Source organism: Equus asinus, chromosome 26 (assembly GCF_041296235.1).
Source record: "Equus asinus isolate D_3611 breed Donkey chromosome 26, EquAss-T2T_v2, whole genome shotgun sequence".
Taxonomy (NCBI): domain Eukaryota; kingdom Metazoa; phylum Chordata; class Mammalia; order Perissodactyla; family Equidae; genus Equus; species Equus asinus.
Genome location: NC_091815.1, coordinates 42,527,216 through 42,553,577, shown reverse-complemented (window position 1 = coordinate 42,553,577; position 26,362 = coordinate 42,527,216). Strand labels below are relative to the sequence as shown.

The 26,362-nt window shown below is 55.4% G+C and overlaps 2 protein-coding genes and 1 long non-coding RNA gene across 3 annotated transcripts; all 3 read right to left on the bottom strand.

Moving 5' to 3' along the window:
- Positions 1-1,210: 1,210 nt before the first annotated feature.
- LOC106846688 (uncharacterized) lies at positions 1,211-5,244 on the bottom strand. Its single transcript, XR_006520726.2, has 3 exons — positions 4,832-5,244; positions 3,332-3,418; positions 1,211-2,823 (listed from the first exon to the last, which is right to left on the bottom strand). It is a non-coding gene; the product is annotated as an uncharacterized lncRNA (long non-coding RNA).
- A 9,519-nt stretch (positions 5,245-14,763) lies between these two features.
- On the bottom strand, positions 14,764-17,218 carry RNF225 (ring finger protein 225). The gene is made up of 2 exons (XM_044760198.2): positions 16,530-17,218; positions 14,764-15,905 (listed from the first exon to the last, which is right to left on the bottom strand). The coding sequence occupies exons 1-2, from the start codon at positions 17,077-17,079 to the stop codon at positions 14,911-14,913; spliced, it is 1,545 nt and encodes a 514-aa protein (XP_044616133.2). The 5' UTR covers positions 17,080-17,218; the 3' UTR covers positions 14,764-14,910.
- Positions 17,219-17,429: 211 nt separating this feature from the next.
- Positions 17,430-23,451, bottom strand: RPS5 (ribosomal protein S5). The gene is made up of 6 exons (XM_014865632.3): positions 22,297-23,451; positions 21,448-21,556; positions 19,035-19,244; positions 18,749-18,877; positions 17,635-17,733; positions 17,430-17,548 (listed from the first exon to the last, which is right to left on the bottom strand). The coding sequence occupies exons 2-6, from the start codon at positions 21,553-21,555 to the stop codon at positions 17,480-17,482; spliced, it is 615 nt and encodes a 204-aa protein (XP_014721118.1). The 5' UTR covers position 21,556; positions 22,297-23,451; the 3' UTR covers positions 17,430-17,479.
- Positions 23,452-26,362: the final 2,911 nt, after the last annotated feature.

Sequence of the window (26,362 nt, the reverse complement as noted above, 5' to 3'; positions counted from 1 at the left end):
GACCCGCACTCCTATGGGAGGCTGAATACTGATGTCTGTGCCCTAGTCCCCGGAACCTGTGGACATGGTACCTTATGGGGAAAAATGATTTTGAAGATGCAATCAAGGTTTTTAACCAGCTGACCTCAAAATAGGAAGATTATCCTGGGTTTTCCAGGTGGGCCCATAATCACATGGGCCCTCAAAGGCAGAAGAGTGAGAGAGATGAAACAATGAAAGAAGAGGTAGGAGAGACTCAAAGCATGAAAGGGACCCAACCTGCCATTACTAGCTCTGAAGATGGAGGAAGGAAACCAAGAGCCAAGGAATGCAAGTGGCCTGCAGAAGCTGGGAATGGCCCTCAGTGGACAGCCAGCAAGAAAATGGAGACCTCGGTCCTGCAACCACAGGGAACTGAATTCTAAACCTAAGTGAGCAAGGAAATGGATTCTCCCCAAGAGCCTCCAGAAAGAAACAGCCCCGCCAACACCTTGATTTTAGCCTAGGGAGACCCATGTGGGCCTTCTGCCCACAGAACTGTAAGATACTATATTTGTGTTGTATAGAGTGCTAGATTTGTGGTAATTTGTCACGGCAGCCAGAAAAGTGACACCACCATCCCCCAACTACGTTCCACAAGATCAGAAGACATTCCCAGGGCCGGCCCGGTGGCACAGCAGTTAAGTGCGCACATTCCGCTTCGGAGACCTGGGGTTCACCGGTTCGGATCCCAGGTGCAGACATGGTACCACCTGGCAAGCCATTCTGTGGTAGGCATCCCACATATAAAGTGGAGGAAGATGAGCATGGATGTGAGCTCAGGGCCAGTCTTCCTCAGCAAAAAGAGGAGGATTGGCAGCAGATGTTAGCTCAGGGCTAATCTTCCACAAAAAAAAAAAAAAAGAAGAAGATATTCCCTTCACCAAAGTAACTGAAAAATACATTAGTGCAAGGGGGACCTGCAGCCTGGAAAATCCCTGTGGTTGCTCTTTCGTGAGCAGCTATGACTGCAGGAGATGCTGCCATTGAGATGGGCTCTCTGATTTCCATGGGATGGGCCCATGAGTAGCAGAGGCCAAGTGGCAGCACTTAACTACCAATTACAAGGTGGCACATCGCCTTAACAGGCAGCAGGATGTACAGGCAATCAGAGTGCCTTGGCCCGTGGAGGTCTTTGGCAGGTCAGTTGATTACAGTGTTCCTTGGGAAAAAAGACATGGTCAGCCTAACTGAGCAGTGCATGATCTATGTATTAATAAAGGCTCCACATCTGGTGCCAAAAGCCTGACTTAGTTTGCCACGGTGGAGAGTCACAGCCTCAGTTTCCAGACCTGAGTCAATTCACAGCCCAGAACCCTGGAGAGGAGGCCAGGTCCCCTTGAGAAAGGACCCTGCCCTATTGTCAAAAGTATATACCATCAATCTTCCTCCAAGCCCTCCCCAAAGGGAACTGCAACCATTTATTAGAGTGACTGTGAATTGGGGAAAAGGTTGTGCTCAGACCCTTCAGGATTACTAGACACAAGCTCTGAACTGACACTAACTCCTGAAACTCAAAAACACAGTGGCCCAGGAGTTAAAGTGGAGGCCTATGGTGGTCAGGTGATAAATGAGTATTAGCTCAGGTCCAACTCCCAGTGAGCCCAGTTGGTCGACAGGCCCACTCTCTGGTCACTTCCCCAGTTGCTGAGTATATAATTGGAACAGGCACACTTAGTCACTGGCAGAATCCCTATATCACGTTGCTGAGCCATGGGGTAAGAGCCATTATGCTAAGGAGGGCTAAATAGAAGCCCCTGAAGCTTCCACTCCCTGCCAAAACAGTAAACCGGAAGCAAGATTGCATCCCTGGAGGAACTGCAGAGATTAATGCCACTATCAAAGACTTGAAAGAAGCAAGGGTGGCGGGACCCACCACATTCCCATTGAACCCACTAGTTGGGCCTGTGCAGAAGTCAGATACATCCTGGACAATGACTGTGAATGATCGTAAATTTAATCTGGTGGTGACTCCAATTGTACCTGCTGTTCCAGAATTAGTATCTTTATTACAAGAAATTCACAGAACCCCTGGCACTCGGCATGCAGCTACTGAAGTTGGCTGGTGCCTTTTCTTCCACACAAATTACAAGGAACACCAGAAACCATTTGCTTTTACCTGCTTGGACCGAACCAACAGTATACCTCCAGACTGTTGCCTCAGGACTACATGCTGCTGCTCTCTGCCTAAGATAGCCCACAGAGATCTTGACCATCTTGACACTGCGTAAACATCACATTGGTCCACTTCATTGATAAATTACGCTGAGTGGATCTGGTGAGCAAGAAGTAGCAAGTATTTTAGATACTTTAGTAAGACATGTAAATGAGAGGGTGGGAAACAAAACCTACAAAAATTCAGGGGCCTGCCGCCTCAGTGACACTCTTGGGGGTTCAACAGCCTGAGTAGGTTGAGATGTCCCATCTAATCTCCCCTCACACCACTGACCACCAAAAAAGAGGCACAACGCTTGGTAGGCCTTTTTGGATTTTGGAGGCAACGTACACCACATCTGAATCTACTGCTTTGAACCATCCTTCTGGTTTTAAGTGGGAACCAGAAGGAGAGAAGGCTCTGAAGCAGGTTCCACCTGCAGTACAGTCTGCTTCACCACCTGGGCCTCACGATCCAGCAGACTCGATGATACTTGAAGTGTCTGTGGCAAATCAGGACACCACATGGAGCCTCCAGGAAGCAGCAACAGGAGAATTGCAGCACAGATCTCTCAGATTTGGAAGCAAGTCTCCATCTTCTTCTGCAGATAACTATTCTACTTTAGAGAAACAGCTTCCAGCATGCTGAGCCTTTGGGAAAGAATAAAGCATGGGATACCAGCTGACCATGTGGCCTAAGCTTCCCATCATGACCTGGTGTTGTGTGACCACAGAGCCAGCAACCTAACATTAAATGGAAATGGTATGTAAGACATCAAGTTTGGCCAGGACATGGCAGGCCCTGCACAAACATTTAGAGAAGATGGGGCAAGTCTGTAGCACAAAGGAGCCATCACTCTAGCAGGGTTGCCAAGCTGGGCACAGGCTGAGATTGGGGGGATCAGGTGAGCACCTGTGAAGGACATGGCCCCCAAACTCTACCCTATGAAGTCTTGAGGCAACAGGTATGAGGGCTACTCACAGGGCGGCTCAGAGAGAGACAGGACGTGCACCAGCCCAGTCTCAGCACCCATAGCTCCAACCACAGCTAACCTGAGAAGAAGGCAGCTCCTGTGGTCCAGCTTTGGGATGGACAGAACTTCTCAGGGGAAAAGGCAGCAGGTGGTCAGTATGCTGGGGGAGGGCGTAAGGGACTTACCCAGCGAGCCAATGAGCTGAAAGTTCTCCGACACAACATCACAGTACTGGTGCCTCTGGGTTACACTAAGGAGCCTCCACACTCCCCCTGGGAGAAATACACAGCCACATTCTCAAATGTCACCAGACCCTGTAATGATGGGTTCAGCTGATCTTTGGGGTCGATGAGTGGGCAGAAAAATCAACCAAAATATGGACAGATGGACACATTCAGGCCCTTGACCTGGAAAGGTCCTATCATATCTCCCACCGACATCCTATTTCCCCAGAGGCAGAAACCACCCTACACACACATCGTGATACTACCTTCTTCCCCAGAACTCTACCTTAGAGGGGATACCCAGGTCCCAAGGCCATTGGTCCCTCTCTCCTCATGTTACTACGGGACTCTGCATCCGGCCCACTGCAACCACAAGCAGGTGACCAGATGGCTGCCAACTACGTTTATGTTCTGATCCAGGCACACAGGCCTCCTGCCAGCCAATTCGCTCTGTGTCCCCCAGATCATACTTCTCAAATACAACTAAACCTACGCCAACCATTCTCCCTGAGGGCCAAGTACCTGCTGCCAGGGCCCTTTGGTTTGCCCTCCCACCTAGCAGGCATGTAACTCTTGGTGCTCAGCATGCTTGTAATTCCACATCCCCAGCACAACCCCCTTGGCAATTCCCTGGCCTCCCCCATGCCACTCTGCGTGTGGTGTCCTGAGAGTGCCTGGCATAGCAGCCACGACCCTATTCCACCCTAGTCCTGCCCTCACCTCAATGGCCCATTGCCACAGGCATCCCAAAGCCCTGCAGTGAAGACCTCCCCACCAGGCCCTGTTCCTAGCTTCAACATTTAGCCGCCCAGAACCACACCCTGACCTCTGAGACCCCACCTTCCTTTGTCTCTGCCTTTGCACAGGCTGTCCTCTCACCTGGCATGACCTTCCTCTCTCCTCCTGAGGCACATTCAGAGCCCAGCACACTGGGCTGAGTCCCTGCCTGTCTCCCAGGTGATCCCATCTGCTGCTGAACAACTCTGCAACCCTGAACGAAAAGCCACAGCCCCCAAGGAGGGAAGATATAAAAGCCTGGCAAGCCCACAGACAGGCGAATCAGCCCCAGTGACCCCCTACGTCCACCACCACCACACCACAGCTGTGCCCAGGTCCACCTGCCCCTCAGGAGCCTTGACTCCCTGCCACTCCTCCTCTATATTGCCTCCTGACATAGGCCCGGCCTTCAGGACAGCCTAGTGACACCCACCAGCACCATCTAACTGCCTAGTCAGGACATCTGGTCCTACTCCCCCTCCAGCCTCCCCTCCTCCAGCCTGTCAGGGCATTCATCGCCATCCTTTATCCATTCCACATTGATCCTAGTCCCCTCTCGAGCTCACCCTTTAGATATTTCCAGCCCTAATCCTGCAGAATTCCAGAGCTGCAGGTCCAAGTGCCTACACAGTGCCTCCATTCAGGAGTACCAGGATATATCACACTTCAAATCTCCAAACTCACACTCCAGATCTTCTCCCAGGAACCTGCTCCAGCCACCAACTTCCACATCTCAGTTGATGGAACTTCCATCCATCAAGCCGCTGAGTTCAAACACCCAGGTTCACCTTGATAGCTGTCTCTCACTGCCTCACATCAGGAAACCGGGCTGGTCCTACTGAAGCAACACATCCAGAGTCCAGGCACCTCTGCTGTCTCTATTGCCACTACCTGGTGCAGTCGCTCATCATCAGGGGCTCCTCACTGGCCTTCAGGTACAGTCTGTTCTCCCCTCCACAGCCCGTCCCATCGTCAGAACAAGGAGTCTCGTGGGGCAGAGCTGGCCCTGGGGACTCAGAGCTCGCCCGCCCCGCGCCCTCTCCCCTGGCCAGGCAGGCTCACCCAGCGCGCGGCGGGAACTACATTACCCGAAAGGCACTACGCCCACCCGGCGCAGGCCAATGAGAGCCCAGGAGAGGGCGCTTCCGGGGTCTGTGGGGGCGGGACTTCCTCCGCCAAAGTTCTCGCCGAGCAGGGCGGGGGTACCCGCGCGCCGGGAGGGAGGAGGGCGGGGATGGCGTGGGAAGGCTCCCCGATCCCCGGGAGACGGAGCGGGACCGGCGTGTGCGCCTTGACCGCGGCGAGCGCCTCGCCAGAGCCCCGGCGTCCCCAGCCGTGGTGGGACCGCGCGGGGTGTCTTCGAGGTCCAGTGCCCGCAGCCGCCCCAGATTCGTCGCCTTGGCGTCGAGCAGCTGGGGACCGGTGGCCCTGGGACCTCGGCAGGAGGAGGAGGTGGAGGACAGAGAGGTGGGCCACAGGCAAGAGCAGAAGTCAGAGTAGCAGGGCGAGAGGCTGGAATGCCCAGAAAGTGGAAGGAAAGACGGATGTTCTCTTTCTAGGACAGCTGTAACGGGGGCCCTCGAAAGGGGGCCTTAGAACTGCAGAAGTTTATCACCCGACAGTTCTGGAGGCTGGAAGTCCAAAGTCAAGATGTCAGCCGGCCGTATGCCCTCCAGGCTCTAGGGCAGAACCTTCCTTGCCTCTTCCGCCTTATGGTGGTGCCAGCGCTCCTCGGCTGGGGCCGCTTTACTCCAGTCTCGGCTTCCGTTGCCACATTTCTTTTTCTGACTCCCCTGTCTCCTTCTTGAAGGGTACTTGTGGTTACATTGAGGGCTCACCGAAATAATCCAGGATAAGATAATCTCCTCCCCATTTTAAGATCCTTAATCACATCTGCAAAGTTCCTTCCGTCGTGTAAGATAACATTCACAGGTTCTAGGGATGAGGACATGGATATCTTTGGGTACCACAGAGCCCTTCACTTTGCTTGGGGTGGAGAGAACTGGTGGGAGCATCAAGCTCTGGGCTGACCTCTTGGCAGGGGAAAGGCCACCTGCGATGTTGAGCCAAGTCAGCATCCCATAGGGGAGGAACCACCCAGAGCCAACTGGGTCAGAAGAGCCTACTCCAGCCTGCTGCAGAGATGAAGAATGTCCGGCAGACCATGTGCACACAGCCACTCGGGGAAGGGCACTGGCTTCTGGGGCTCGCTGGAAATCAAAGTCAAGAGTCATGAGTAATTCAAGACACGGGTCAGCATACTGCAGCCTGTGGGCCAAGTGCAGCCCCTTGCATGTTTGTATAGCCCCTGAGATGAGAATGGTTTTTACCTTTTTGTAGTTGCTGTTGGTGCCAGTCGAGTTGGTTCTGACTCCTGGCGACCCTGTGTACAGCAGAGCAGAATCCTGCCCAATCTTTTTGTTTGCACCATCCTCTCCTCTTCCGGCACTGTATCAGACAATGCTCCTCTGCTACTTTAGGGGATTTTCATGGCCAATTTTGGGGAGTCCAGGTCCTTTCTTCCTATTCTTAGTCTGGAAGCCCCACTGAAACCTGTCCACCGTGGGTGACCCTGCTGGTACTTAAAATAGCGGTGGCATAGTTTTCAGCATCACAACAACAGGCAGCCACCACAGTGTGACAACCAACAGACCAGATGGGTAGTGTGATTCCCTGGCCGGGAAACAAACTCAAACCATGGTGGTGAGAGAGTCAAATCTTAACCACTGGAATACGTTTTTTAGTGGTTGAAAAAAATCAAAAGAACACTTTGGTAACATACGAAGATTATTTGAAATTCAGACTTCAGCATCCATAAATAGTTGTATTGGAACACACCCACAGCCATGCATTTACATATTGTCTATGACTCCTTTCACACTCTAATGGCAGAGTTGAGTAGTAACTAAAAACTGCACAGCCTGCAAAGGTGAAAATATCTGGCCCCTGATTAAAAGTTATAGAGCTGAAGAACTTAACCAGAACTGAGCAAAAGCCACATTTAAAACAAAGTGGATGGAAGGAGTTTGCTGAGAAGGAGAGGGTGGGGGTGCCCATACATAGCAGTTGCAGTGTGATGGAGCCCAGCACTGCCTGCAAGTGAAGATTGCCAGGGCACCTCCCAGTCACAGGTTGGCAGCTGGTGGGAGGCGGTCATGCTGAGCCTTGCAGGACAGTCAAGGCTGCCTCAGAGCCCTCAGTTTCAAAGATTGACTAAAAGGACTCATGGAACTCTATCTGTTATAGTCTTAGTTACAGTTTGTTACAGTGGAAAGATACAAATGAAAATCAGCCAAGGAAAGAGGACTATAGGGCAGGACCGAGGAGAGACCAGGCATGAGCTTCCAGGTGTCCTCTCTCAGTGGAGTCACATGGACAGCGCTTAATTCTCCCAGCAACAGTATATGATGACACATGGAGCATTGCCACCCAGGGATGCTCACCCAAGCCTCGATGTCCAGGGATTTTATTGGGAGATGATAATGAAAGCATGCAGCACCCACATAACTGACCTCAGTTGCTCAGTCTCTAGCTCCCCAGAGATCAAACTGATGCAGGCTGGCCTAAAACCCCCACTGTAAGTCACAGTGTTGGCGTAGATGACCTGATGTGGACTGAGGCTCCAGGTACAGAAAGATACTCTTGTTAGGTAGGATATTCCAAAGGCTTAGACATTATCTCCCAGGAGCAGCTCACAGGCCAGACTTTTCTTTGGAATGTGAGGGTTTGGACAACCCAGGGCTGCTGAGTCAACGCTTTACTGCCCAGTGGCACACTGGACATGGCAGACTACAGTGGCTGGCTGGCCCAGCTGTGTAGATGGCAACTGCAGGCTCACTAGGCTATAAGATAGGACAGATCCTGGCATGAGTCATACTTCTGCTACAGAAACAAGCTGCCTTGGCACCTCACTAGGCCCCCGAGTCAGTGCCAGCTGACACCAGACAGCACTAAGGGCTCCAGAGCCAGCTGCCTGCACACATCCCTGATCTCTGACACATTCAGCAGCAGGCCCGCTAATCCTGGCAGCTGTGCCAGCTGCTGCCACCCTGTCTGCACTCTCCCTGTGGTAACCTGGAGACACCACAGATGGCTGCAAGAAGGTTCTCAGTCCAGGTCTGAACCACCACAATGCTTCAGTCTCAATCCTCCAACATCAGGGGGTTAGGGGCCTGGGAAAGAGTCAGTTATTCTAATGCTACCACCCTCTACACCCCCCAAAACCATGGCTCCATGTTTCCTCCCTCCCTCGAGATTTGGGGGCCTAGAGATGGGTAAGAATGAAGCCACAGTCACTCTTCTCCCTTCTGTCTTTGGTTCTGACCTGCTCTCCACTTGCCACCACTGTGGCTGGTATTGGCTTTTCCCTTGCCTCTCCAACACAGAAAGGGTGACTGAGTCATCCCCCTGGGGATTCAGCCTAAACCAGGGGCCTGGGACCCTCTCATGGGAGAGCAGGCCCAAGGGAGCAGCACAGGCCTGCTTGGCTAAAGAAGACAGAGGACCATGCTGGTGTCTACAATTTAGACAGTGTGAGGGCTGGCCTCCAAGATGGCCCCCATGAGTCTCACCACATGGTATTCACACTCTCACTTGGTCCCCTCCCACAGTGAATAGGGTCAGCAGAAGCAAACTGGGGAGACAACAGAATGTGACTTCAGGGACTAAGTCATAAAAGGCACTGTGGTTTCTTCTGCTTTCTTATCTCTTGGTTCACCAACTCTGAGGGAAGCCAGTGGCTGTGTTATGAGGACACTCAAGTAGCCCTGTGGAGAGGTCCATGTGGCGAGGAACTGAGGCCACCTGCGAAAAGCCATGTGAGTAACCCAGCTTGGAAGTGGATCGTCCAGCTCAAGGCAAGGCTTGAGATGACTGCTGTCCCAGCTTGACCTCAACCTCATGGGAGACCCTGAGCAGAACCACCCAGCTAGGCCAATCCTGAGTTCCTGACCCACATAAACTGTGAGCTGATAAATGTTTATTGTATTAGGCCACTAGGCATGGGGCCACCGCCTAATTTATTAGGCAGAACTAGATAACTAATACGGGTAGAAAGAGCAGTATCTTCCCCAAGACTGTGTCCTACTTATTAACAGAAAACATGATGAGGCCATAAGCCCCTGGAAGACAAGCAGCATGTCTTAGGAATAAGCTGCCTCCTTATCCTGGGGATACCTCAGGTATCAGAGCATGAAGTTCAGAAAGTGCCTAGACTGGCTTCCTAATTAACAACATAAAAAAATAAAGAGAAACAAAAGACCTACATATCACCGAGTGGAAAGGGCTAGGACATCTGCTCTTCACCAGCAGCAACCCTCCCACACACCTTTCCATCTTGGCCACCCCTCCTTCAACCGCTCTCTGCTCCTCACTGTGGCTCTAATACAACAAGCCAGCCCCCACCTCAGGGAATCTTTGCACCTGCCATTTCCACAGCCTTGCAGACTCTTCCCTGGCCTATGCCTGCCTCATTCTTCCTGTCATTTGGGCATCTATGTTCCTACTCCCTGACCCCACCATCTAAGTTGGACCTCCAACAGTCTCTATCACATCATCTTGTTTTGTCTTCCACAGAGGACTTAGCCCTGACCTGAAGAATCCTATTAATGCTTTGTTTGGCTGTTTACTGTCCAGCTCTGCCCTAGAATGTGAGTTCTAAGGAAGAAAGAGGCATAGGAATATCTGCGACGTTTTTGTTCACTGTTGCAACCTCAGCACCCAGCCCAGAGCCCATATATCACAGGTGCACCTTGAGATAAAGAATGAACTATGTAAAGAAATTTCAGCATGCAACAGAGACTGAGAAGCTCAGTGGGACACCTGAACAGATGCTGGGTCTGTAAGGAGGCTGGCCAAAGGACAAACCCCCAAGGTTCATCTGCTCCTCCTGTGTCTGGTCTCCCAGTGACTCCTCAAAATCCAGCAGAGACTGGCATCCCTACCATAGCCCACCTGTACCTGACAGCAGGGAGCATAGCCTGGCAAGCCCAAGGCAGATTGTGCCCTCCCACGCAGTCCCTAAGCGGACACTGAGCTTCAGAGGGGCTAAGGACAAGGCCACAACAGAACTAGGATTCACACCCACATCTCTGGCTCCAGAGTCCACATCATGGCTGAATTGGCCCCACCAGCTAGGAAGAACAATCCACACACTGCTTTGCTTTTAAGAATGGATTTCTGCTACTGTATGATTCTATTGATATGAAATGTCCAGAATAGGCAAATCCATAGAGGCTAAAGTGGACTAATGGTTGCCAGGGGCTGAGGGGCAGGGGGAATGAGACATGACTGCTCATGGGTCTGCAGTGTTCTAGCATTAGACAGTGGTGACGCTTGCACAACTGTGTGAATATACTAACAACTCAATGAATTGTATACTAAAGGGGCAAATTGTATGGCCTTTGAATTATATTTGCATAAAGCTGTTATTAAAAATAAAAACGAGTGTATTTCTGGAAGATTCAGTGGAAAATTCCATACCCAATGTGGAGTTTTCCACGCCACTAAAGTGGAGGCATCCATGCCCAGGGAGGGGGAGGCAGGTGGGGTTAGGGTGAGGGAGAGCTTGCCAGAGACTCTACCCTCGGGCTTAGCGATACGATTTATGCCTCGTCCAGCGCTCCCGACGACGCAAGCCCCGCGGCGCAGGGACGAGGCACCGGAGAAGCGCCGCAAACGTCAGGACACCACGTGCCCCTTTCCCCGCAAAGGCATGTGAGGCGTCTGGATCTTCGACTTGCTGTTCCCTCCTCCTTCCAGCCACCGCCCGGCAGCCGGGATTGCCGCAAACGCTCCCAATCCCGTGGTCGCCATAGCAACGCCAGCCTCACGCCCCTGATTGGCCACCAGCTCTAGCACGCCTCCCAGTTCCTTCCACTAGACTGCGGCCTGAGTACGCTGCGCGCGCGGCTCTACGTCACGGCGTGCTGAAGGCGGGCAAAGTTGCCATAGCAACGCCAGCCGCAGGCTTCCGATTGGCAGTCAGTTCTGGTGCGCCTTCCCTGCTCCTCCCACCAGGTTCGACCGAGGGATACGGTGCGCGCGCCACCCACCGGGCTGCGAGGCGCAGGCCGGCCAAGTTGCTGTGGCAATGACAGTCCTGCCCCCAAGCCTGGAATGCGGTCTCCGACTGGTCCACGCTTCCTCCTCGGGTTACCCGCCTGGTCCGCCGCGGGCGTCAGCGAGGAGGGACGGTGCAGAGGATGGAGCCAAGAACCAAGGCGGAGGGGAGAACTGCGGCTGCAGGGACAGGGAGCAGGGAAAACCGAGGCTGCCCGGCCAGGGCTTGGAGTTGAGGGGAGAAGGGGTTTTGCAGAAAGCTCTGCGGTCCGGGTTCGAATCCACCCCCGGCCCAGCCCGCCAGCCTCGGTTTTCCCGTCTGGCAATCTGGGTACTGCCGCTCCCAGGGTCCAGCGAAGCCCCGCGGGCCCTTGTTCCCTCGCCCTGAACACAAGAGGATGCCTGATGGCCCGGGACGGGTGTGGTGTGGGCAGGGACCTCCCTGACCCTCGTGAGAGAGGCTGGCCGGATGCCCTAGAACGGAGCACTGGCTCTCCCCGGGGGCGAGGGGAAGAGAGCTAGGGGAGGTCCGAGAAGGGTTTGGGGGAGTCGGGAACTCCACGAGCGTGGCGGGGGAGGCAGTGTGGCCAGTATAGTGTCTCCTCTGCTCAGCCCCCTGGACATCATCTGTCCTCCTTGTTCCCGAGAAGCCCCCAGTGCGCTCTTGGTACACGGCGGGTGCTCAATAAATACTTGTGGATTAATGAATTCTCCCTGCAAGTAGAGTGTTTATTGTTGCCCATTTTACAGAAAACAGAACCAAAGTCTGGCCCGTACAGGTACTAAAACAAACATCCACCCGCCCACCCCCTCCTATATTCCTAGCCACCAGGGCCTGGGAGGAAGAGCAAGCCTAGCGTAGATGAGGGGCAAAGTCCAGCAGGGATGGAGTGGCCAGAGGGCGGGCTGGGCAGGTGCAGCTCCCGGTGGCCACAGCCTGGTAGGCAAGGGTGGGGAGGAATCCTGGCCCGGGGTGGTTTCCGGCAGCCCCTTTGTTCCAGGGCACTAGGCGGGCAGGCATCGAGGTAGTAATCAGCAGACAGGGACGCTCAGCGACCCCTGGGCTCTGTCATCAGCCTCGCTTTACTGGAGGAGAGACTGAGGCCTCCAGCTCCCAGCTGGGAGGGTGGAGAAGCCACACTACTCTGTAGCCCCTAGGAGGAAGTGATGAGGACTCACAGGGAGGAGCCAGACCTGCCCACTGCCCTCAACCACCACCTTGATGCCAGTTGTCATTCCCCCTGAGCCTCCTTAAAGATACAGCTCTGAGGTCTTTTCCTCCAGGCAGCCTTTCTTGAACACCCTCAGGCAGAGAGCGTTGTCTTCCTCTTCCTCGTCAGCTAAGGGCCCCTTTCTGACCCCCCTGGCTGGACTCATCCCTGCCAGGTCTACTCCTGCTCCCCCCACCTCCGGCCTGGAGTAGAGGAGGGAAAGGATGAGGAGGGGGATGTCTGAAACGCTACGGTAAACTGAATAATGGCCCCAAAGATATCCAGATCCTAATCCCTGGAATCTGTGAATCTGTTACCTTACATGGTAAAATGGATTTTGCAGATGTGATTAAATTAAGGATGTTGAGCTGGGGGATTATCCTGGATTATCCAAATGGGCTCAATGTAATCACAGTGTCCTCATAAGTGAAAGAGGGAAGCAGGAGAGTCAGAGATTTGAAGATACCTGCTGCCTTTGAAGATAAGGAAGGAGCCACGGAATGCAGCTCTAAAGGCTGGAAAAGCTAAGGAAATGAATTCTCTCTTACAGCCTCCAGGAGGAACTAGCCCAGCAGACACCTCGACTTTAGCCTGTTGAAACTCATTTCAAGACTTCTGCCCTGCAGAACGGTAAGATAATTAACATGTGTTGTTCTAAGGAACTGAGTTGGTGGTAATTTGTTGCAGCAACCAGAGAAAATTAATATAGACTGCTAACCCTGCTCCTGCCCAACCAGGTCCCCTCCCTGTGGGGCTAGGCTATGGCTGCCCAGTGACCCAGCACACTGGTCCCTGCCCCTGTGGGTGACATCGGCACCTGGATGTGGAACAAGAACTGGTCAGGGAAGACACTCCCTCAGACACCCTGATGTTCCTCCTCCAGCTTCCCACCTGGAAGCAGCAGCTCACATCAGGAGTTCCACTGGCATGCCTAGGTCAGGGTCGCTGTGAGCTGGGTGGGCCGAGGGTGCCCACAGGCATTCCCCAGCTACCTTGTAGTCACCTGCAATGCCATCACTCCCCAGAAAGCACCCACTGTGTGCCAGGCGCTGAGGACACACATGTAAACAAATCAAACAGGAGCCTTCAGCCCCATAGAAGTCATATTTCTCTCTGGAAAATGCTGGATGCCCAACCACAGCACACAGCACCCCAACCCTGAGCAAAGTGAGGCAGGAAGGGGGCTCTAGGGCCTGAGGGGAGACAGAGGCTCATGTTCAGTTTCTGCAGAGAGTGGCTGCTAACTACTCCTCAGTGACTAATCCAGGAAGGCTTCTGAGAGGAGGACAGGCATCCAAGAGCTGCCCTCCCTGGAGGCTGCTGTCTACTGGGAGGGCTGAGGCTTCACCTGGGGGAACAGCAGGGATGCCATGAAAGGCTGGTGGAGCCCTGGGGGAGGAGGTGCAATAATGAGAAATTAACGAGTGGAGATGAAGGTGATGAGGGCTCTAGCGGCTAGGGAGAGGAGCCAGGATCCCTTGGGTAGGCCAGGGAGGTCCAGGAGCAACCCCACCAAATTATGGGACATTATCTGACCCAGAGGGCAGCCTTGGCCTCTTTGAACCTTGGTGACCATAGCTGCCCACAGCATATTAGGGTCCCATAAGCCACAACCCATAGGGGAAGTCAAGGCTCCCATTGCAAGTTGGTATTCAGCACCCTGGTGGGAGCCAGTCTTTGAGGCTCAGGCCCTATCTGTCCCTCCTGAGCCCTGGTCAGGCCTGGTCACCCCTGCCCCTCCAGGCCCAAGTCCCAGCCAGGTGCAGGGCAGCAACCCAGGACCAGCATGGAGACAGCTGGATCCCACTCAGGCCCAGCCTGCAGGCAGCAGAGTGGGAAACAAACTCCACAGCCTGGGGGAGCCAGCCTTGCAATGGGCCAGTCAGGGGGTGTGGTCAGGAATAAGAGCAGCAGCTTTGCCCTCCAAAGATGGGGCCCCCCAGCCACCTGCGGTGAGCACAAAGGATGAGCAGATCAGAGCCTTCAGTCCCTGGTACTGGCCGAGGATGCTCCCCCAGGGCTCTGACGATGACTAGGGGGGCACTCAGGAGGACTCTGTGAGGATCAGGGCTGGGGGGTGCCTCAGGAGGGCCCCTGCAGATGTCGGTCAGGGAGCTCACCAGCTGGGTTCCCACGAGTGATGAGGATCAAGAGTACTCCCAATTGGATTCTCACGGAGACCAGGTTTAGGAGCACTTTTCAGCAGGACCTTTACAAAGATGGAGGTCAGTGCACCCTCAGCCTGATGCCCATGGGATTGGGGTCGGGGTGCCCCCAGAGGCTCCCTGTGGGAACAACGGTAGGGTTGCTCCTTGAGAGGGTCCCTGCCCTGTGGTGATGGTGCCGGGAATGATCCCGCCAGGCCTCTCTGTGGAAAAATGGGTGCTTGCCATGCACCCTGCTGAGGCCTCTACGGGGATCATGGCGAGTGGTCCCGGCCATATGACACTAAGGTCTCCAAGCCTTGGGACAGGGCCTGCAGCACATTCGCGTTTACTGAGGCGCCCACACTCTCCTCCTGCCCCGTGCTTGCGGGGCCCAGCTGGGTCCAGCCTCCACCCCCCACATGCGGTCCGAGGGCCTGTCCTCTCGCTCCTCGGCCTCCGCCAGGTCTTCGGGGACCCCCTCGGCCTCCGGCGCGTCCTCCTCAGCCCCTGGCCGGGCGGCGTCCAGGACAGGGCCCGCGGGGCGCGGCGTCCAGGCGGGGGTCCAGGGCGCCCCGGGCGTGGGCCGCGGCGCGAACCAGGGAAGGCCGGGCGCCGGGGCGAGCGCTACGAGCTGGGGCCGCGCGGGGCCGGAGGCGGCGGCGTGCGGGATGAGAAAGAAGATGTAGACGCCGGAGACCACGAGGCCCGCGGCCACCAGCACGGCCAGCGCCACGGCCGCGTTGAAGAGCCAGGTGGTGCTGGCCAGCGTCCGGCGGCGCGACAGCGGGCGGCCGAGGCGCAGCGGCGGCGGCGGCGGCGGGAGCGCGGCGCGGGCCTTGCGTGGCCCGGGCACGGGCGGCGCGCGCACGTAGAGCAGCCCGCGGCGGCGGTCGAAGCGCACGGAGCCCGGGCGCGGCAGGGGCGCGCGCGCGGCGCGGGGCAGCAGGCCGGCCTGAGTGGGCAGCGCGGGCAGCCCGCCGCGCGGGGCCAGGCGCGTGGGCGCGCGGCACACTGGGCAGGCCACCGGGTCGCCGCCGCCGGCCGTGGCCAGAGACAGGCGAGCCAGGCACTCGAGGCAGAAGACGTGGCCGCAGTCCAGGCGCTTGGGCAGCTTGAACACGCCGTCGAAGGGCGACACGCAGATGAGGCACTCCACGGGGGTAGCGGGGGGCAGGATGGGGCCAGAGCCCGGGCTGCTGTCCCGCTCTTCCTCCTCCTCGTCCTCCCCGCTGCCTGGGGAACCGGGCGCAGAGGGTGAGCCCGGGGAGCTAGGGCCCGAGCCCTGAGGGGCCCGGGGGCGGCGGAGCCAGGGCGGCCGAGGGCAGGGCATCGGGACCAGACCTGCGGGGAAAGGCGGTCAGGCAGAGAAGGTGGCAGCAGAAGAACGGACAAGGGTCTGGGTAGGGTCAGGAGCGGACTCTGGAGGGAATCACCCAGCACAGAGCAGGAGTGTCGGGAGAAGGAGGTGGCTAGAGCCAAGGAGGAGCTGAGATGAGATGGGGAGGACAGAAGCCTTGGAGTAGGAGCTGAGAAGGGGGGGTGTCCAGGCTGGAAGTAGATCAGGAGTGGGGTGGGGGGGTGGAGAGATGGGCAGAGAGGGGATCTGAAAAGGATTGGAGACAAAGACGCACCCCAGGATGGACCAGAGTTTAACCTAGGGGCACCGCACATCCTGAGCTAGACTTGGGGGAGGCCCCAGACCTGAGTGACCCCAGGACCACGGAGGGACTCTAGGCATAGGAAGGATCTAATGTGGAAAGGAGCAAAGGGACTCCTGGGAGAGCTGGGCAGAGGGACCCCGGGGCGACCAGAATCTAAAGGGCAGATGAGGGAGGCAGGACACCCTAGCCCCTGGGGATAGGGGCCCAGCAAGATGGATAGAGCAAGGATGGAGGCCCAGAACAGGGGTCTGGGGCTCCCCACCATAAAACGACGGACACAAGCTAGCCATTGGGTTCTTCTTACCTGTTGCACCTCCTCCCTCTGGCCGGCACGTCCGTGCCCGTTCTGACCCCAGTCCACCTTTCAGCAGCTGGATACTAAGGGCCCCTCCCCGAGGGAGGGTGCCTACAACAGGGCCACTCCCTCCAGATCCCAGGTTCCCGCCAGACCCGTCTGACTGCCCACCCCGCCTCCCAGGCTGAACACCAAGGCTGACCAGAGCCGGATGTCGGGGGTGGTGGGTAGGTGGTGGCACAGGGTGACAGAGCAGTGGCAGTCCAGGCACCTCGGGTAGGTGATCACAACCCCCACCCGCCTTGGACACCTCCAGGAATCCTCCACATCTGAGCCATTGGTGGGGTGAGAGGAACCTGGAGTGGTAGTGGCCCTGCAGGGTGCATGGGGCTGAGCTGCAGCCACAACCTAAGCAGCTGGGGAGGCAGCCTGGAGCCCTGGCCAGAGCAAAGAGGATGGGACTTGTGGCATCCTGGGGGTGGAAGGTGGGCTGACCCCAGAGCAGACTGCACAGGGATGGCCCGTGCCAGTTAGGCAGCAAGGGGTTGGGAACAGTCATGGCCCAGACCCCATGCCTTCCTTGGCTTCCTCTCCCTGGGGCTGCTTCCAGGTAGCATGCCTCTCAGGATGGCAGATACCTGCCAAGCCCCACCCCAGGCCAGAGTGGCATCTCTGCCAAGACCACCCCACCCCTCTCATTTGCAACACCTGCTGGACACTCCAAGTGGTCAGGTCTGAACCCAGGTGCCATGGTTCTGAGTCGGCAGTGCTTCCCCAGCCGAGTATTTCCCTGGTGAATCCAGGTGCCCACAGGCCAAAAGACGGGCCAGGAATTCGAGCAGCTGTGCAGGACACAGGGGCCATCCTGCCCACCCCCAACCCCCAAGGACAGACAGTGGTACAGGCGGGTGGGGCTGCCCCAAAAGGCAAACAGGTTTATTGGGGCTGTGGTCGGGCAATCAACGGTTCGACTTGGCCACACGTTCCAGTTCGTCCTTCTTCTTGATAGCATAGGAGTTGGAGGAGCCCTGCAAAGAGGCAGATGGTTAGTTCTGAATGTTGGAGGACCACCTCCTAGACACCGCCCCCCACCCCAGCCAGTGTCCTCACCCACCTTGGCCGCATTGATGAGCTCATCTGCCAAGCACTCGGCGATGGTCTTGATGTTCCTGAAGGCAGCCTCACGGGCACCTGTGCACAGCAGCCAGATAGCCTAGGGAGCAAGGACTCAGCTAAGCCTGGGGGTGGAGAATGTCCCCAAACCAGGCTGGGGCATGGTCCTCTAGTACCCTGACCCCAACAAATGCTGGCTACCGTGCTGCCATCCACTGGCCCACCGAGACAAGTCACTGTGGGAACACACAGCACTGCCCAGGTGGCATGCCACCAGATCTTGGATCAGACTGATGACCACAAAAACAAGTGTAGACACACACAAAGGCTGAAGTTGGGTCCCTGATGACAGGAGACTTGAGACCTGCCATGACAAGGAAATACAACGCAATGTGTGCTGTTGGTCTGGACCTTGAATTGAATATGAAGGGTATGCTATGGACAGCTGCATAAATTGGAACAGTGAAGGAAAGTGGATATTCAAGTGCTGTTGAATTCCTTGGGGGTGATGGCGGGGATAGAACATCCTTGCCAAGATGCTCATTGATGGGGCTGGCACAGTGGTTAAGTTCGCACGTTCCGCTTCTTGGTGGCCCAGGGTTTGCCAGTTCGGATCCTGGGTGCGGACATGGCACTGCTTGGCAAAAAGCCATGCTGTGGTAGGCATCCCACGTATAAAGTAGAGGAAGATAGGCATGGATGCTCAGGGAGAATCTTCCTCAACAACAACAACAAAAAAGAGGATTGGCAGTAGTTAGCCCAAGGCTAATCTTCCTCAAAAAAAAAAAAAGATACTCATTGAAAGCATTAAGAGGGAAATGGTTAGAATGTTTGCAATTGATTCTCAAATGATCCAAGAAAACAAAAAACACAAAACAGCGTGTAAAAACATACCTAAATGAAACTGCACAAATGCAGCCCAGGAGAGCAGAGCTAGAATCTGCCCTGCACAGGGCGGGAATCCAGGAATGCTTCCTGGAGGAAATGACACTCCAGGTAAAACATGCAGACAGGGACAAACCTTCCCACTTGTCAGCCTCTGCCCCAGACAGGACTCCAGCAGGGCCTAGTAGCTGTTCCTGCCCAGCCACATACGCCCAAAGCCCCAGGCCCACCTGATTCACACGGCGCAGCGGGGACACATCCACAGCCTGCCGCCTCACTGTTCCGGCTCGCCCAATGCGGGTCGAGTCCTCCCGGGGACCACTGTTGATGATGGCATTCACCAGGACCTGCAGGGGGTTCTACAAGAGAGGGCGGCCATGAGCTTGACATCCGGCCCACATCCCTCCTTCTCCTCACCCCTAAACCTGGGAGGACCCTGCAGGCACACCATGAGGCAGCCTCTGGGTTCTAGGGGGTACTAAAGACACCCTGCCCCGCCTGGTTCCAGGACCCTACCTCGCCGGTGAGCAGGTGAATGATCTCAAAGGCATGCTTGACGATGCGCACGGTCATGAGCTTCTTGCCATTGTTACGGCCGTGCATCATCATGGAGTTGGTGAGGCGCTCCACAATGGGGCACTGCGCCTTGCGGAAGCGCTTGGCAGCATAGCGCCCTGCGCTGTGGGGCAGGTACTTAGCATACTTCTCCTTCACTGCGATGTAATCCTGAGAAAAGGGAGAGGGGACTGAGATACCATGGTCAGGAGCAGGAGGGGCCTTGGCCAGGGACCAGAGGGACTGAGCACCCAGTCAGGGTAGCCTCTACCCACCTTCACGGGCTTGGTTGTGAGCTCCTGCCTGCCAGGAAAAAATAAAACCTAAACAAGTGACTTTACCAAGTCACTAAGAAAAGCACTTACTTTATAATGGGAGGGAGGAGGGTGAAGTAAGAAGATTACAGCCATGATCCCAGTTCTAAGAAAGTTCCTCAACTATACTACGGATACTTCAGATCAGATAATTCTTTGTTGTAGGGGGCTGTCCTGTGCACCGTGCAATGTTTAGCAGCATCCAGTATGCCAGTAGCACACTCTCAGTATTTGACACCCAAAAATGTATCCAAACATTGTCAAGTGTCCCCTAAAGAAAGGAAAAAAGTCACCCCAGAGAATCACCCTTTTAAAAGAATCACTCAGGGGGCCGGCCCCATGGCCAAGTGGTTAAGTTTGCACGCTCCACTTTGGCAGCCCAGGGTTTCACTCGTTCGAATCCTGGGCGCGGACATGGCATTGCTCATCAAGCCACGCTAAGGTGACATCCTACACGCCACATCTAGAAGGACCCACAACTAAAAACACGCAACTACGTACTGGGGGGCTTTGGAGAGAAAAAGGAAAAAAAAATAAAATCTTTAAAAGAATCATTCAACAATCCTTCCTATACATACATTTCCCAAGAAAATGCCTAGAAAACACCAAAAATGTTAGTGGGGTTAGAATCGGAGGAACTATGTGTGTATGAAGAGGATTGCTATCGACAGTTCCACAGTGAAACGTACCCCCATCACTTACGTATGAGAACACACACAAACAACATGTTCGAATGTAAGGAGTAAAAGAACACAGGGGATTCTGATGTGGGCATGACAGTCTGATGTCTGCCCTGTAGAGAACTATCTGCACAAACAGCAAGCAGATGGTTGTTCACGCAGTGCTTCACTGTGCAGGAAAAAAATGCAAACACCAAATGTCTTGCGAGGGTTTGGTCAAACTGCCTGGCCCCACAGTGGAGCCCTGCACAGCTTTTAGTACCAAGTGAGGACTCTGGTAGCATGCTGACTTCAGCCCCTAAAAGAGCACCAGGGAAAAGTGAAAAATAGCTTTTACATTTCTGAAAGGTTCTACAAATAAAGAAAAACAAGGAAGCAAACACATCTGTGACAAAGACACACGTGGCCCGCAAAGACTGAAACGTTTACCTTCTGACCCTTTAAGTTTGTGGCCCCTCCCAACGAACCCAGGAAGGAAAACAGATCTACAAGGCATTCAGGGTGAAAGACAGGGCTGAATTCTCCAGCAGATATAGTGTCTTGATCTCAGGATTTATTTAGAGGCAACAAAAATGTTCTGATTCCTTTTAAAATGTAAAAGGGAAAAAATGCACATAATCCAACCTGAATTTTACTTGTCTTTATACCAATGCAGTCACAAAATACAATTTTTATTTTTAAAATGAAGGGCCCACAAAAGTCCTAATGAGGCCAAGTGTAAAACAATATGGGTACTGGGGCTGGCTCAGTGGCAAAGCGGTTAAGTTCACACATTCTGCTTCGGTGGCCCGGGGTTCGCCAGTTCAGATCCCGGGCGCAGACCTATATGCACCACTTGGCACGCCATGCTGTGGCAGCCATCACACATATAAAGCAGAAGACGATGGGCATGGATGTTACCTCAGGGCCAGCCTTCCTCAGCAAAAAGAGGAGGATTGGCAGATGTTAGCTCAGGGCTAATCTTCCTCAAAAAAAAAAAAAGAAGAAAAAGAAAAAATATACAAAACAACAAAAAACAAGTGGTGCTGGAACAACTGGATGCAAAAGAACGATGGACTCTTACACTTTAAAATAATTACAGTAGTGAATTTTACATTACGTGTATTTTAGTACCAAAGGAAAAACCACCATCACCTCTGCAGGATGTAATGCTCGCTGAGGAAAGGACTATCTTGTGACAAAGACTGTAGCAACCTCTCAACAGGAAATGAGGAAAAATGGACGTAGTGGGTGTGGCAGTCCAGGGATTCCTCTTTCACCTGTGACGTCTTCAACTCTTGAATTAGTGGGGCAGCTACCAGTTTCAAATGACCCCTCCTGAAAGAATCCACGCGGGCCCCCACCCCCACCTGGGGAGCACAACCACCAGGCCCCGCTCACCTGCAGGGAAATGTCATTGATCTGCACATCATCAGTGCTCCACTTCCCGAAGAGCTTGATGTCGGGGGTCTCTGCGACCGCAGGCGCAGCTGTCTCCCACTCGGTCATCCTAGGGACAGAAATCGTCAGCCCAGGCACAGCCACCCGACTCAGGCCGGCGCACGTTCCGTGAACTGGGAAGTTACGAGGAACCAAGAACGGCCGTGAACATCTGGGTCCACCTTTTTGAATACTAGAAAAACCACGCAGCTGCCAACAAACAGCATCCGTCTGTCACGCAGAATCCCTGGGGCCAAGCCTCCACAGCTGCTGCACGCACCACAGGAGGGCAGGGGATGATGCCACACGCCCTGACATCACATCCCCTCAGTTCGAATCCCAGAAATGTCATTAACGACCTCTGCGACCCCGAGTCAAGCAACTGCCTTGGACTCAGCCTCCTCATCGGTCAAATGGAAACGCGTCAAGGATCACCGCACAAATTCTGCGCACCGTCGACGCAGATTGCGGTTCATGTCGAACACCAAGGAGGCTGCTAGTAAGGGGAAAGCCGTGCCTGGACCAGAGAGAGCACCACGCATCTGAGAATAACGGCGACCTGCCATCTCAACGTACAACTGCTGAGGCCTGACCAACGTGCCCGGCCCGCCGCGAGGAACGGCTGCGGAGGCGGCGGGGCCCAGCAACGAGGCGGGAGCAGCTGCCTCCGCGCCCCCACCCGTTTCCTCAGCACGTTTTCCGGAGACAGCTGAGGCCCCAAGACGGAAGCCCCAGGTCTCGGGGCCCGCCCAGGGCTCCCCAGAAGATCCTGGGGGGGCCCTTCGACCCCCGACCCCACGGTGGCCTCACCTGACGGCGCAGTCCGGACGACTCTGCCGCACAGCGTAGACCACGCGCCGCCCTGGCACAGACAGGAAGAGGCCGCAAGCAGCGGACCGGCGCTTTTAACGGGAGCGAACATTTCCGGGTCAACGGCGGTGACGTATGCGCAAAAAGGACACAGGATGTTCACGGACCAATCCGCAGCGAGGATGTAAAGTTGCCCTCAGGACGAAACGGACCGCGTACACCCCGACGCATGCGCACTTGCAGAAGCGGCCCCACAAGCACGCCTGGCGGATGTCCGACGTCCCGTACTTGCCCTTCTTGGGGGTGCCCCGGCACAAGCGTAGAGAACTCCGTGCGGCCAACGCCGCCATGTCTAGTGAGGCTAGAACCTCGGCTCGCTGCTTTGTTCAGCTGCTGACTTCACGCCCCACCTGCCGCGGGCTTCGAGAAGGGGGAGCCGGTTCGGCACCGTCTCATTCCTCTCCCGGGTCTCGGCCGCCTCACAGGCACGCGCGCGCTGCAGCCGTGGGCGGCGGAGTGGGGTCGGGTGGTCACGGCGGCCCTCCGCTAGTCCCGGGTCCCGCGCGCATGCGCGGGCGTTAATCGTGGGTCCCTTTCCCCCACACTCGCACGCCCGCGGTGGCTGCAGGCCTGAGCTTCCAAGCGGGACCCTTTCCCGCTTGACCCCTCCATTCAGCCCATGCCGGAGTCCCTCCCATTGTCTCTCTACGACCCCCGCATCTCCTGTACCGTCATCGCAGGCGGGGAGGTGTGGGGGTCGGGGTGCAGGGGGTCAGCACGATGGTGGGTGCCCTGCCCACTCTGCAGCCCTACCCAGTGACCCCGGCGGCCAGCCTGGAGAGCATGTGCCAGCCCTTCGCATACCTCGCGTGTCTGGTGCTTAATAATCCTAGACCCTGGAGCTGAGCTGGGACGTGCACTCCACCCATGGGTTTCCCAGAGGCCACAATCTCTGTGGCCACACACCGATGCTGGCCAGCAGGATGGCATGAGGGGGCATCTGGCGGAGCTGGTCTCCAGGGCCCCTTGGGGCTCCCCATGTCCTGGTGCCCACTTCACCCTCCAGGGGCGTGTTTCTCCTACACAGACCCCAAGGGGCCCAGCCAGTTGACCCAGGTGGTCCTCCATGGTCCCCAGCAGCTCCACTTGCCCACCATCTGGGCGTGCAAAAAGCAGGTGCTGAGCGGCCGCGTTGTTTGTTGCTGACTGACAGTAAAGGCTCACCCATGCCCTGACCCCAATTCCAGGAGCAGTTCAGACCAGAGACTCTGGGTCCCCTTGGACTGTCGTCAGTCACAGCTCATGCTCAGGACACAGACCCTGAAGCTGACCTGGGCACGAGGTTAGACGGGCTCAGTCTCCAGTGGGGGCACAGAAGCTGTACCTTGAGGCCAAGGCCCCTGGCCCCCGCAGCCCATGGCCCTTACCCCTGCCCTCCACCCTGATAAGTGCAGGGTAGCATCCTCGGGCTTCCCACTGGGGTCTGAGGGCTTGGGAAGGGACTAACTGGGCTCCTCCTTGGTCCTGGGGAGGCCCTAGGGAGACGCTGACTGGGAGGAAGCAGGGAATAGGCAGAGGCATCTGTCGCCCCCACATTCAGCAGGATCCCGAGGGGGGCCCCCCAACCCAGCTTCTTTCTCCTCAGGAACTGACAGGGGCCCACCCCTCTGAACCTCAGTTTCTCCCTTCAGTGTGGACATGAGAACAGAATCAGACAAGGCCAGTTTGGAGCCTGTGGCCTGGCCACTTGTGGTGGCTTGATAGTGGACATCTTTATAGACCTCACAAGTGTGACCTCCCCCCATGCCCTGGAGGGCAGGATGGAGGTCCACCAGTAAAGCCTCATGGGGTGGAGGATGGGGGGCTACTTTGCATAGCTAAGATTCACACAGCATCTGCCAATCCTGGGGTAGCCCAGCCTCTCCAGGTCCCCAGGACACAGGGATGAGATCTGTCTGACCCTGTACGTCTAGGGCTGTTGGCACTGTGTTTTTCAGGGTGAAGGGTGGAAAGTTTCTGCAGGGCGCCCCGCCCCCTCACTTTCTGGTGCATCACGTCTACCCTGAGCTGACCAGCCCTGGCCCAGGCTCCCCACCTCCCAGAAGGCACCCCATGGGCCCCACCAGACTACATCTCCACTGTCCAGGCAGATGCCTCTCCTGTCTGCCCGTCTGTTAGCTGGTCTTGCTATCAGCTGGCCTCCTGTCCTCCTCACACTTGTTCCTCACTGCTCTTAGTAGCATCTGGGATGTCCATTGAAAATGCCAACCTGGATCTCATCCAGTTTGAAATGTGCTAGGTTTGGATCTACCCAATTGCCTTCCAGAGCCAGGCCAGGCCTGCTTCTGCCCAAGTCCCAAGTCTGGTCTTGTGCCCATGGCAGGTCCATCATGGTCCACCCTGACCCAGCCACCATCTGCTCCCATGGGATGCTGGCCTGTGGTAGGTTGAATGGTGGCCCCTGAAATGATATGTCCACATCCCAATCCTTGGGCCCTGTGAAAGTGACTTTATTTGAAAAGAGTCTTTGCAGCTGTAATTAAGGATCTGAAAATGAGATCATCCTGGAGTACCTGGGTGGGCCCTAAATCTAATAGCAGTATCTTTATAGGAAGAAGAAGACACTTGGGGCCGGCCCAGTGGCGCAGCGGTTAAGTGTGCACATTCCACTTGGGCAGCCCGGGGTTCGCCAGTTCAGATCCCGGGTGCAGACATGGCACCACTTGACAGGCCATGCTGTGGTAGGCGTCCCACATATAAAGTAGAGAAAGATGGGCATGGATGTTAGCTCAGGGCCAGTCTTCCTCAGCAAAAAGAGGAGGGTTGGTAGCAGTTAGCTCAGAGCTAATCTTCCTCAAAAAAGAAAAAGAAGACACAACACAGAGAAGCCACGTGAAGACAGGTAGAGATTGGAGTGATGCGGCCACAAGGCAAGGAATACCTGGAGCCATCAGAAGCTGGAAGAGGCAGGGAAGCCTTCTCCCCTAGAGCCTTCCAGAGGTAGCATGGACCTGCAGACACCTTGATTTCAGACTTCTGGTCTCCAGATCCGTGAGAAAATAAGTTACTGTTGTTTTCAGACACCAAGTTTGTGGTGATTTGCTACAGTAGCCTCAGGAAATAATAGATCCCAGATACCCTCAAGACTCTCTCCCTCATCTTGATCTTTGCTTTCATGTCACTTTTTTGGTGAGGCTCTTCCTGACCATCCATGGTGACGGTCTATGATGCCACCCCTGCACTCTCTGCCTTGTTCCCTGGCCGTCTCCTCTGCCCTGTCGGTCTGGCTGCTCTATGAGGGTGGAGTCTGTCTGGCTTGTTCCTTGCTGTGTCCTCAGCTGCAAGTGCTGAACCTGCTCACAGTGTCTGCTCACAAGTAACTTGAATAAACAATGGGTGGGTGTGTGGGCCAGACCTCCCTAGTCCCTCATAGGACTTGCTGCTCCCACTCTGCACTTTAGGCAGACACAAGTGGCAGGGCCTCCCTCCTCCACCACACACCAATTCCAGACTCAGAACATTTAGTCATGCTGTCTTCTGTTCAGAAGACCTCCTTACCACAGTCTGCCCCTCTTCCTGGCCACCTGCTAACTAAGGTCAGCCCTGGGAAGCCCCTCCCTGACCCCAGGCAGGCACTAGGAGTCTAGGAATCAGATCACTTAGTCTTCAGAACTTTATAAGATGGGCACTCCATTTTACAGATAGTCACAGAGGCCCGGAGAGGTGAAGTAACTTGCCCAGTGTCACACAGCAAAAGGGGGCAGAGTTGGGTTTCTAAGGCAGTTGGCCCCAGAGCCTGGCCTCACCTGTCCTGGCTGGCCTCTCCTCCCTCTCTGCATCGTGTCTCCATCAGTTTCAGGGATCCTTGCACGTACAAAGTGCCCAAGAAATATTTGCTCAATGAACCAATGAGTTCAGTCAACTCTAGGCTTTCCCACTGGATCTGGCATGACCCAGAGAGGGACTCTCCCTGCCCCTTAGGCGCCTCCCTCTTCAGAGAAAAGTCTGCTCAGGAGGGACCATGTAATTACCCAGGAGGGGCTAGTCTTGATTCCAAGCCTGCTTG